Here is a 12,094-nt window from a genome sequence, read left to right on the forward strand (position 1 = left end):
TGGTCGATTAATAGACTTATATATCGACATTCTGAAAGTCGAGATTATATAAACGAGCGTGTTAATATCGTGTTGTTTGTGGTGGTAGTGGTGGTTAGCTTGATTGAAATTAAGTGTAGATCGAAATATTGATGGTGACGAAAGGTTTGTTGATTATGTTCTTTTTATTTTTTTTATACCGCGTTTTTTCATAATACTCATACTCATACTCCTCTCATCTAGGCTCAACACCTTCACTTTCACACTCCCTCTTATACTCCTCAGCGAGATCAGCTTTACCGTCGTGTCCATACAATCCTAAAGCCCATTCTCTAACAAAAGTTGAAGCCTTCAAGAATTTCTTTGAAGCGTATTTTCTATAGAAAGCATCATGCTTGATATCCTTTGACTTGACATAGTCCAGCATAACTTGAGCGCATGGACATAACTCCAAAACTGAGTAGCTTGAGTAGTGTACTAGATTTGGGGTCCATTCACCTCTATCTAAACACATTCTAGCCAAGTATGTACCAGCAGCTGCTATTTGTGAAGGTGGAAATTGCAACAACTTCTCTTCAACGCAGCTAATCTCCATGAAATACTTTGCCAAAGTCCTAGTCTCAATGTCGTAGTCATCGGCTTTCGATACTCTTCTTAAGAAGTGGATTGGGTTTGGATATGATAAATCCCAAGACAGAATTTGCAAAACATATTGCTCAGCCTTGAGTAATTCTGATTCTTCGTAACCGCCATCGGACATATAAACGACGTTTGAAACAGTTGGACACATGACTTCTTCATACTTTGCTGCTATCAACATGGCAGTCAAACCGACCAATTGTAACTTGATGATTGATACTATCCTCAAAGATAAGAATCTATCAACGATATTGACAGCCAAGAATAAAGTTTCAGGTAGTAGTCTAAATTTGTGATGAATCTCGATTAACCAGTCAACCAAGACACCTCTCATTCTCCATCTTAACTCCTTTTGATTATCCATGTAGTTTGGATTGGGCATAGTGTTTTGTTCCAATACTTTCATATACTCAAAGATTTCAATGACGTACTCAGAAACCATTAAAGGATCACCTTCATCTTCTGCGTCAAGATCTTCCCAACCTTCATCTGCTGGAGGAAGGTTCGCGTTAGTTTTTGCTAACCTGCGTCTGTCCTCATCAGCTTCGAATCTTTGAGCTTCTAATAGTAGTTGCTCCCTAGGTGAAGAAGTTCTTTGACGCTTCACATCGGGCTCATCTACGTAATCCATCTCATCATCAATTTGTTTCTTCTTGATCTGAGCAGGTCTACCTATTTTCGATTTTTGTTGCAAAGAAGTGGCTGTTGGCTTTGTTACTCTACGCTTTGTAGTGTCGATCGGTACACCTTCATCGACAGGCTTAGCGGTAGAGTTCGAGGTTGATCGAGTAGTACGCTTGCCACCAGGTGGAACAATTGAGGAAGCTGATTCTTTGGATAAAGTAGTTGAAGGCTTCTTCTGGACCAACTTGTCAGACTGCTGTGGTGGAAGGGATTTGTCATTGTTTGTATGGGTACGCGTCAAGTCGCCTAAAGCATTTCTTTTACGCTTCCCATCTAGAATTGTGTTATCAGCTTTCTTTGTGATTGTTGGTTTGGTTGAAATCTGATTGGAGGATATTTTCCGGTTCAAGGTTGAAGGATTTGCAGTAGAATTCTCATCTACATTTCTTGAACGCGTAGTTCTACGTATCTGTGTCTTCAATTAGAATTAAGAAAACGCGTATCTACTCCACTACTCACGGGTACAGTGGACATTTTAGGTAAGTGAGGAGATATTCAAAAACGCGAGTGGATGAAATTTGAGACTGATGAGGATAGAGTATTTATGGCGTATGGTCTATTTGCAACTAAATATCAAATTCAGAATTTACTGAATTCGACGCGATGATGGTTAGGAAAAGCAGGTGGCTGAGGGAATAGATTGTGATGATTTTATATTTTATTTAGACTGTTACCTGGTATGAATATTTCTGTTTTTCTATTTCGCTACGGGTAGTCTACGCGTGCACAGCAGCTACCCAGCCAATTCACTTCCGTGCACGGCGATATCCACATCCACGCTCCGCAAAGATTTAAAGGGTGATAATAAAACGTTAGTCAAATCTTAAATATTCATATCTAAGCTTTCATTTCTATACCAATTCTTTTACTCTCCCAAATCTCCCACTATCTACGTCAATTTCCAGACTTAATCAAGACATATATTAATATTTCCAATTACGCTTTAAACGGTTTAAAACATCCTCGTCTATTGCTTGTATCGATTCTCCGTCAACTTTCTGCTTTCATCCAACGCTGCCATCTTATCATCCTTCGTTGCGTTGTACGCGACTGTTTGTTGATTGAAGGGATTGTCAGGCGACTTTTGGAACTTCTTGTAAAGCATATCGTTGTACTGTTGCAACCTCAATCCTGGGTTTTCACTTCTCACTATCGGCATCTCAGCTTCCTTGTAAGCCTCAAATGCTCCCTTGAATCTTCTCTCTGGATGCTTCTCAATCTGACCTGCCTTAGCTCCCATTGTTGCTTTATCGGACTTCTGTCCGACGATAGACATCATGTCCATAGCATCATCCAACCCAGAAGCTCCGAAGCTCTCTGGTTGATCGACGCTGGCGTTGATGCCACCAGCTGACAATGCTCCTGGTCCTGCGGGCTTTGGTGGTGCTTTCTTGTTACCGCCCTTGTTCGCACCAGCTTTTGGCTTCGATGGCATAGAAGCTTCTTCTTCAGCAAGCATACGGTCCTTTTCTGCCTTTTTAGCGCTATGTGGAGTGTCAGAGGGTGGTTGTATTGCTGAAGAGCATCGCTCACGCTTGTTGAGCTTTCTTCTCGGCATCATCCTCTTTCTTTCCCTGCGATATTCCGTTAGCTTCAAATATCCCTGTACACACTAATCTGCTTACCTTTCCCTTGGATCCTTGCGACCACTTTTGAGATTCCTTGGCTTCAGCAAGTTCGGCCTGTTGAGATTTCTTGCTCGCTTCGTTTTCTGCCTTCTTGGCACGACCACCTTCTTTCTTTGCGTTTCCGCCTTTCGGACTGCTTTTCGTTAGCTGTATGTTGCTAGATCTATCGCACTTACGCCATGACTGTTTGATTACAAGGATTGAGATGTAAATCAACTTGCATATAAAAACCTAGCAGATATTATAAAAGATACCAGCTCCATAGCATATAGTACTTAAATGCCTCTTTCACTTACTTTCGAGGATCTCTTGCGCTTTACGTCAGATCACATTGTTAGGCTGAGAAGCGATTGGAGGTGATAAGTGCAATAATCCTACACACCCCCATTCAGATGCAGATATGTACCACTTTCGCATTTTACAGCTCAATTTTCACTTGGATCGCGCTAGGGTTATCTGGTATAAAATTTAGCAGGTATGCTCTTGCTGTCCTTGTGCAACAACTGTGAGTATAATTTATACAACTTAGTTGGATTGGCAGGAGTCTTTTTAAGGATGATAAACATACACAGACCTGTACGCAATCGTCCTAGACGTTGTCGACAACTTGTATTGCCTTTTTTTGCTGAAAAGACTTCTTGATACAAGCTCAACTAAGTTGCTTATAAATAATCAGGCTAATTATCATCTATAGTACAAGTAATCATCTCTTTTGTTTATTACGCTTCTTATGTTTTCGTCGTAACTTCTTTTCCACCTTTTTGTAGTTGCAATTATGTTTCTCCATTAAATTAGACACGTATTCGTGTGCCACGTCGAACTGTTCTGTTAATTTCCACAAGTATGCTTCCCAGTCACTTTCATCTCCCTGAGGTTGGCCAGTCTGTTCCCTGTCCTGGTCATCATCGTCGTCCTCAGCTCTGTTGTCCTCAACAACGGTGTCAATCTGTACGTTCTCAACAGCGTTATCGTTGTTGACTTCCTTCTCGTTGATTTCTTCCATCTCATTAGTGTCCTCCTCCAATCCACTACCTTCGTCCGAAATGTTATACTCAGTTTCTCGAAGTGCGGTTTCATACTGGACAAGCTTCTGCGTGCTATGCGTGGGTGTTTGAGCTCTTTCTTCATCCACATCACTTTCTTTTTCTGCCAACTCATCCACATTACTCTCTGATTCATTACTTACACTCTTTGGCTTCTTATTCTGTTCAAGTTTCTGGCTTAGCTGCTTTTCCAACAGCTTCTCTGCTTCCCACTGATTACGCTTTTTCTCCTCAACGATAGACCTCCTTGTCTTAGCATCGTTTTCCACCGCGATATCTGGTCTACTCTTTCGCTTCTCATTGAATATACCTGCATCAAATGAAGAATCAGGGAATTCGACATCAGAAGCCAAAAGGGACGACTCGTCTAATTGCACTTCACGATCTTGTTTCTGATCGTTACCTTGAGAATCTTCTTCGCTTTCGCGTCCGTTTACTACATTGCCATTTGAATCCCTTACTAAAACACCATCTGAGTCCCATTTTTCAAAGTTAAGGACACCGAGATCTTCTAGATCGTATTCAGGCCGTTCATATATTAGTTTAGAAAAATACTCTGGTCGAGACCTATATCTGTCCGCCCATGATTTTTCACTTGGTCGCCAAGGCGTCTGCGCGATATCGAATCAGTTTTGAACGCTCATATACCTTTCTAGGCTTACTCTATTTGCCAATTTGCGCCAGATACCATGTTTTCTATTTGGATGATGCCTCAGCCATGTTAGTATAATATTGTCCTCAGTTTCATTGAACTTTTGAACATGACCAGGGCGTTTCGAGGCATGCATCTTCGCTCTTGACGTGTCTTCATCGACGAGACTTATCTCGTTTACATTTATTGTAGAAGTTGGTTTCCTGCTTGAGCTTGTACTTGGACTGGCAATGTTTGAGCTGCTTGATCGTGTTGATCGTTTAAAACTTTTGAATTGAGTTGCACTATTTGGTCGATTTGTAACTTCATCTTGATAAACTCGTCGAGGTGTTTGCGACGGCTTCACCTTTATTGCACTCTTGATTCTACTTACACTGGGTTCCTCCTCAATTTCAGAGTCACTTGTTTGACCCATAAGCAGTCTGGAGCTATTCTCAAACCTCAAAGCAGGCGGTATGTCATGCTCTTTAATAATCTCTGAGCGAAGTCTGTTTGTATCGCTTGTATGATTCTGACTGCCACCCTCCAAAGAATCGTTCTTATCCTCAATGCGACTCTTGGCGCCCACGAAATCCTCAATCTCGTCCTCTTCTTTCTCATCATCACCTATACCGTCCTCTTTGTTTTCGACTTCGTCTTCATCAATGTCTTCTTCCTCTTTGTCACTTTCAAGGATATTTTTCTCGTGCGATCTCGGCTTTTGAACATAGACACGTTTTGTGGAGGTAGTCGGAAGACGTATGTGAGCCAGTTCGTAATCTCTTTCCCTCTTATTCCCGAAAAGACTTCTAGCCCTTTCATGTTTTACTTCATTTGTAGCAGTAGGAGACCCAGAGGACTCATCACGCGCTGCCCTTTGCTTAGGATTGAGGTAAGGCTCTGAGCGTTGTCTGCGAGCCCTAATGGTATCGAACTGGTCCATATCTTCATCATTATCAATCTCCCCTTCCTCCTTTTCGCTTTCATGGCTGCGATGAAAAGTATGCACGGGCACAGATTCAAGCCTTGTTCGCTGACCGTGTCGGGCAGGAGCTGAGCTATGTCTGTGGTTGTTGATTGCATTATCTTGATTCATTTCATCGTCACCCTGATTCTCACTCTCATTCTCTGAAAGACTCCTAACCCTATCTTGTTCAACTTTTATACGCTTAGCGTGTTTCTCTCTGAGCTCCTTCTCGAACATCTTTTTGGCATGCTTGGCGCCTTCGTAGTAGAGAAAACTGCCCAGCTCACTTGGATCGAAAGCGTCATGCATCTGTTACTTGTCAGTGAAGTTACTGTAGCTTTCATGCGACATACACGCTTCGAAGCTTCCTTCAGAACGCTTGTGTCGGTATTGTCCATTTCAACGATGGTGCTAAGGAGCAGCCCACGTTGATCAACCGTCAGCTGTTTGCTGGAAGATGTGAGAAAGTCATGTAGGACTAGAACGACTCGCACATACCGCATGTGCTTAGGAAGAAGTTCCAACACAGGATTCTCGTCATCTTCTAGTGGAGTCTGCGAATCACGGGCGAACGATAAGCGACGACTATGATCCTGCTGACCGTTCAAAGGCTGTTGTGAGCGACTAGGAGTTGCAGAGCCCACATGAGAAAGTCTCTGTCTCTTGTACATGGCTTGTTCTTCATCGCGTGGCCTTTTAGAGCGGTTGATGCTTTCAGCTCTATAGGAACTAGATGAAGGCTCCCGAGTTCCGTGCGACTCTCGTTGTTCCCGTACGTTGAGATCATTGTGTATACTGCCAGATGGCCAACTGTCAGACTGGGACTGACTTGGTATATTATTACCTGCAGTATGGTTAGTCGAATCACCGTGCTCTCATCTAACGCACTTCTTTCAAAGTGTGCGATCAAACTGTTGTAATAAGCCGTGTGCTTAACATATTGCTCGCGCCACTGCCACGCGTGAGTTGTGTCGCTTTAGCTTGTCGCACTTACACTCTGCCAAGTGTGGTTGCCGGCCCATGAGATATTTGGCTGTTGGAGAGTGTTTAGCATTGGAGGTGTAAATGATGTAGCTACACACATCTTCAACTAATTCCTTATACAGATTATTGCCGCTCCTATTGTCTTTCCCATTTCTTGCAAGATATCTGCCGACACAGTGTTGGACGCGTATCAAGATGAATAACAAGATGCTCACAATGCCAGCGATTCTTTCTCATGCTTTGTGTATGGATGTCGTACCATTGTGGTTATTGTAACGTCGTCGTTTGATAAGAGGAGATCACGAGACGCGTTAGACGGAATTGGGTAGCATTTTCGCTGGTTTTCAATATGCGTATATTCAAATAGGGCTACTTTTGGCATTAGTATGACCTCCTCACGCTACAGCAAACATGTTTACGATGGGTTGACTAAGTGTCTTCGTGTTGTCTTTCACGATGATCCCTTACGGCTGCATAAATGATCTTTTATAACTCTCAGTGAGTTTACTAACGCGCAATACAAAATTTGTGCGCATTTTTAGATCACAACAAACCTCTATTCGGCAACTGATCATCAAGTATAAGCGTCAACGATAACAAGCAAATCATCAAGTCAAAAAGTGCTTTAAAGTAAAAACACTGCAAAAGAAAGATATGTTCAAACACAAGTTCCGAATAATTCGGAGCAAAAGGTCTTGCCCGGATTCGAACCGGGGTTAATGGAAGTCTTTGCATCAAAATCCACGGTGATAACCGCTACACTACAAAACCAGTTACAGAGCTGCTGATAAGTTAAGATAAATATCAGAAAACCAATAATTTTTCAAGGATAATAAATTTTTTGTTTCTTCGGCTCATGATGCTTTATCAGCATTTTGCGGTTGGATTTTCAGCTTATTGGGACTTAGCGGATTGTTTACCGCTCAAATTTATTACTTAAGGCTGCTAGAACTAGCGGAAGCAGTTTTAGACAGCATTCGTTGGACCTCCTAATTTACGGCACACATGCCAAGAACCGCATCCATTTGAGTCACTACAATCGTCAGCTTTCAATGTACAACAAGTACAGATAGGCGAAGATTATTAATTGTTGCAACGCTTTTGATCATAAATTATGATTTCTATCTATCTATCTAACAGCATTCGTTGGTTTACGTGCAGCCAAAACGCGATGCAGGGACGCGATCAGAGAATCAAAAGGTTCGGATGGGTTTGAAGAATAAAAGTAACATACAGCAACTCCAGCGATTCAGCACCATGTACCTCAGAGCTAGAAGTGAAGACAAGAAGTCGCGGAGAAATTGAACTGATCAAGGATATCACACGGGAGGATGTAAAGACGCGCCAATACCAATATATCGCATATTGGCTCAGCTGTGTTACGTGAGCACACTAGAAAAGCAAGACCCTTTGTTTATCTCCTTCCACCATCTCCAAATGTCAAAAGCACTAAACTACGAAGTACCATGGTGAGTTGCACTGCGAACAGCGCAACCTCTCTGAGCGGCTCAACCAGGGTAGAAAAATACAGACCTCGCGTGCTGTCCGATCTCGTGGGCAACGAAGATACAGTGAAGAGACTGGAAGTGATAGCGCAGGATGGAAATATGCCCCACATGATTATGTCGGTGTGTACAGAGCAATATGGATATGCATGTATTAAACCAACCCTCAGGGTACGCCTGGTATAGGTAAAACGACGGCAGTTTTAGCCCTCGCACACACACTGCTAGGACCGGAAGTATTCAAAGAGGCAGTGCTCGAGCTAAATGCATCTGACGAGCGCGGCATTGATGTTGTCCGCAACCGTATCAAATCCTTCGCTCAGAAGAAGATACAGTTACCTGCGGGTCGGCACAAGATAGTGATTCTCGACGAAGCCGATAGGTGGGTATTTGGTATCGATAGCAGATTCACGCTAACTCACACACTCGAGCATGACAAGCGGTGCGCAACAGGCCCTTAGACGCACTATGGAGATATACTCCAACACGACCAGATTCGCATTCGCATGCAACCAGTCAAACAAAATTATAGAGCCAATTCAGTCACGCTGCGCTATACTTAGGTTCTCTAAACTGCGCGATGTCGAGCTACTAGCGCGTTTGCGCCACATCGCCCACAAGGAGGAGGTCGAAATCACAGACGATGGTTACGAAGCACTGATATTCACAAGCGAGGGCGATATGCGCCAGGCTGTAAATAACCTTCAGTCGACGCACACTGGACTCGGTTTAGTCACTCCAGATGCAGTATTTAAGGTGTGCGATCAGCCACATCCACTACTCGTACAGCACCTCCTCGAAAGCTGCCACAAGGCTAATGTCGACGACGCTCTCGCTAAACTTGATAAGCTTTGGACACACGGTTATGCAGCTGTTGATATCATCCAGACATTGTTCAGAGTTGCTAGAAATACCAGCTCTCTCGATGAGGCTCTCAAGTTGGAGTATATCAGGGAGATAGGATGGACACACATGCGCATCCTCGAAGGTGTCGCTACCCTTGTTCAGCTCTCCGGGCTGATAGCACGCTTGTGCAAAATGTCAATTGATCCAAAAGTATTCAAAGTCTGAAAACAAAGTGTCTATTTTATACCATTAATCGTTATTTATCTTACTCGGCACGCTCCCGCGTATCTCTATTGCCTGTAGAGTTTCTTGGTCGAATTGATAGTGTTAATCCAAGCATTCCTGTCGAGAGTCTTCAATGCTATGTTCTCACCTCCACGGGGATATGCGAGATCTAAATAGAGGACATCCTCACGTCTAGGATGTGCGGATACCGAAATCTCGCACAGTGGTATCGGAAGCTTGTAGAGTGTCCGCTCCGTCACATTGATCAGGAGTATAATATCGTTACAAAGCACGACGTGGATAATCTTGTTGCTTTTGGATTTAGCAAGCTCTCCTTCCTTGATGAGTAACCTCTTTGATGAACTTGTGTTCTCCAACTCGATCCTGCTTATCGGTGAGGAAAGTAAAGACAAAGATCAGCAACTCACTTTTGTCCCATCACAAGCGAGTTGGATATCTCTTGCAAGCGTGTGTGAGACTCCTGCACACGCACATCTTCATTCACCGCCAACAGCAACCCTTCAATCTCATCGAGCGCCCTCTCAATAGATGCGTATTCGAGCGTGTTCTTCTCGGTATATTTGAGTATCTGCTTAATGAGGAGTGGGTATCTAGTTATCCTCTGCATGGGTGAAAGCAGATGCGTAGATAGTTCCAGATTCCTGCTTGTGGGGTCTTCCTTCAACCTGGTCAGATTCTGCGAAAGCCTGTAATTCTTTCTCTGCAATGTCTGCAGCACCTTTATAGACTTGTGCTGATTGCTGCAGTACCGCCTGTATATGTCTAAATTGCTCAAGTGTTTATCGAGAAGATCCCCAATTTGGGATATATACAGCCTTTCATCGCGTTGTCTCATTTCTAAATCGCTGACAAAAGTAGCATGAAGGAGGAGAATATCCTCTATATTAGAGAAGACTATCTCGATCGACTGTCCGTCCACCTCTCTAATCAAGTTAGCCAGGTAGACTTCAACTATTGCAGTGAGATCCTTCACGTATACCGATTCACTCTTGATCAATTCAAAAATCGCTTCCTGTCTATTGCGTTCTTCTTGAGAGAAGCTCTCGAGGGCAGAGTGATTAATAAACGACGACCAGTTTGACGATCTGCTAGATTGTTGAGAAAGAGGTCTTGATACCGGTCTTGATACAGGTCTTGATACGGGGCGAGACGACATTGTTACAGATGCCGATGCTGATCCAGATCCAGATGACGTATCGTCAGCCGTTGATGAAGTCGCTGTCGAATTTGATCTGAACCTCCCAAGGAAATCGCCAAGCTTGCTCGATGTCTGAGACTGCAGCGACTGTGAGTGTGAGTGTGGCTGATCGCGAGAGCGTTTAAGTTGAGTCGCATCCGATTGCGAGCGGTGTCTACGTCCTTTTATTTCCGCCGATTTCCCTGTATCGGCTGTATCAGCTGCATGTATGGGTGACTCTATCGTGCTCTGTGGTCGTGATATATCGGGTGCTGCTTCTCGAACAGGTCGAGGTCTGGGTGTAAGCTCTAGCTCTGGTTCTAGTTCTGGCTTTGGCTCTTGCTCTGGCGTTGAAGGCGATCCTGATGACTCTTCTGTATTTGACTTGATGTTTTGCATCGACGAGGTATCTCTATCTGGAAGGGGAGCAGTCAGCGAGAGTCGTAATGAAGCGGAAATGAAAGGAAATGCATAGATAAAGTTTTGATCAGACATAACAACAACAGCGTTTAGTTGGACGTTACGAAGTAGTAAAAGATAGGTATTTATAGTGGGGGAGGAGTATCACTCACCCGACTCTGATTCCAACTCCACGTAAGCAGCAGGAATGTTCCCAATAAGGCCGTCTTCTGTTGAAATCTTCCACCAATCGTTGTCAGATCTATCGACTACGGTAACAAACTGGCCATCATATAAGGGGAACTCATCTTCAGAGTTTGCCGTGTAGTCGTAAAGTGCCTTAGCTTGGACAGGAATATCGAGTTCTTTTACGTATGCTTTTGGCAGGTATCCGGATTGGCCTGAAGCCGTGAGCTTGCCATACCACCAAGGGCTTTCTGGGTCGCGGCATGGGTTAGCGTCGATGATGAAGTTCTCAGTAAAAGCGAGATCCTCGTCCCTCTGTGGCGCGTAAGCGTAGAGCGAGCGACATTTAACGACTGTAGTTGAATTAGAATTGGATGAACAACGTACAAACAACGCAACGCACCACAGTGCAGATCAAATTCCTCTGAAAGAGTGTCTGTTGGATCGACATTGATTGACGGAACTTTGACATAGTCCTCTTCATGTTCTTCTGCGACATTGCCGAGCTCAGGCGCGCGCTGAACAACACCTCCATCGGCAGCTAAACCAGAGATCCAATCAACACTCTGTCTGTTATCCTTTTTATGTGACTTACTTTCAAGTTGAGCAGCTGCGGGTTGTGATTCAAGTTCAGGTTCAGGTTCAATATGCTCTCTCGGTGCGTCACTAATATGAAGAGGAGGGGTATCGTCTCCAATCACGCCACCACCAGAGGCAGGTTTGGATCTGTCATTAGTCTGGGCCTTTTTAAGCGACTTCCCGCCTTGGATTTGCGTCATCAATGAGCCTCTGTCAGCAGGCTTTGATGGGGCTGGCGCGCTTCTTGGTTGAGATTGAGGTTTGGGTTGAGGTTTGGGTGCTGGAGGTGCATTTGGAGCACTGCTAGGTGTCGTTGGGGTGTCAGCACCAACGGTTGGCGTAGATGAGCCAGAGCCGCCAGTCATACCGCCAAACAAGACCTTGGCGAGGTTGTCTCTCTTCGCACGACTGCTAAATTCATCCTCAGAGCTGTCCTCTTCGTCTGACTTCTCTTGTGCGTCATCGCCCCAGTCATCGTCACTGTTGCTTGTCAAGTGCGTTGATTTTGGCATTGTGGGGACGGGCGCAACTGGACTAGGAGCGGTAGGAATCTGCGACTCAATCGATGATGGCGGTAATTCACCCTTGAGGGGGGGGGGGG

The 12,094-nt window shown here is 44.2% G+C and overlaps 5 protein-coding genes and 1 non-coding gene across 6 annotated transcripts; 1 reads left to right on the top strand and 5 right to left on the bottom strand.

The window, feature by feature from the left end:
* Positions 1-214: 214 nt before the first annotated feature.
* J056_002248 (G2/mitotic-specific cyclin cdc13) lies at positions 215-1,776 on the bottom strand (the record flags this gene model as incomplete). Its single annotated transcript, XM_009268112.1, has 2 exons — positions 215-1,711; positions 1,762-1,776. 2 exons carry the CDS (start codon positions 1,774-1,776, stop codon positions 215-217), a joined length of 1,512 nt encoding a protein of 503 aa, XP_009266387.1.
* Positions 1,777-2,269: 493 nt separating this feature from the next.
* On the bottom strand, positions 2,270-3,111 carry J056_002249 (Coiled-coil domain-containing protein; the record flags this gene model as incomplete). Its single annotated transcript, XM_009268113.1, has 4 exons — positions 2,270-2,786; positions 2,836-2,876; positions 2,928-3,063; positions 3,107-3,111. The coding sequence occupies 4 exons, from the start codon at positions 3,109-3,111 to the stop codon at positions 2,270-2,272; spliced, it is 699 nt and encodes a 232-aa protein (XP_009266388.1).
* A 522-nt stretch (positions 3,112-3,633) lies between these two features.
* On the bottom strand, positions 3,634-6,817 carry J056_002250 (uncharacterized protein; the record flags this gene model as incomplete). The annotated part of the gene is made up of 8 exons (XM_009268114.1): positions 3,634-4,584; positions 4,636-5,880; positions 5,925-6,021; positions 6,070-6,415; positions 6,460-6,523; positions 6,566-6,604; positions 6,654-6,720; positions 6,771-6,817. The coding sequence occupies 8 exons, from the start codon at positions 6,815-6,817 to the stop codon at positions 3,634-3,636; spliced, it is 2,856 nt and encodes a 951-aa protein (XP_009266389.1).
* A 428-nt stretch (positions 6,818-7,245) lies between these two features.
* Positions 7,246-7,326, bottom strand: J056_004900. Its single transcript has one exon. It is a non-coding gene; the product is annotated as a tRNA-Gln (tRNA).
* Positions 7,327-7,992: 666 nt separating this feature from the next.
* Positions 7,993-9,131, top strand: J056_002251 (Replication factor C subunit 4; the record flags this gene model as incomplete). Its single annotated transcript, XM_009268115.1, has 4 exons — positions 7,993-8,024; positions 8,072-8,183; positions 8,231-8,442; positions 8,492-9,131. The coding sequence occupies 4 exons, from the start codon at positions 7,993-7,995 to the stop codon at positions 9,129-9,131; spliced, it is 996 nt and encodes a 331-aa protein (XP_009266390.1).
* A 65-nt stretch (positions 9,132-9,196) lies between these two features.
* On the bottom strand, positions 9,197-12,005 carry J056_002252 (Intersectin-1; the record flags this gene model as incomplete). The annotated part of the gene is made up of 4 exons (XM_009268116.1): positions 9,197-9,515; positions 9,560-10,745; positions 10,902-11,267; positions 11,318-12,005. 4 exons carry the CDS (start codon positions 12,003-12,005, stop codon positions 9,197-9,199), a joined length of 2,559 nt encoding a protein of 852 aa, XP_009266391.1.
* Between the last annotated feature and the right edge of the window lie 89 nt (positions 12,006-12,094).

Source organism: Wallemia ichthyophaga (assembly GCF_000400465.1).
Source record: "Wallemia ichthyophaga EXF-994 unplaced genomic scaffold scaffold2, whole genome shotgun sequence".
Taxonomy (NCBI): domain Eukaryota; kingdom Fungi; phylum Basidiomycota; class Wallemiomycetes; order Wallemiales; family Wallemiaceae; genus Wallemia; species Wallemia ichthyophaga.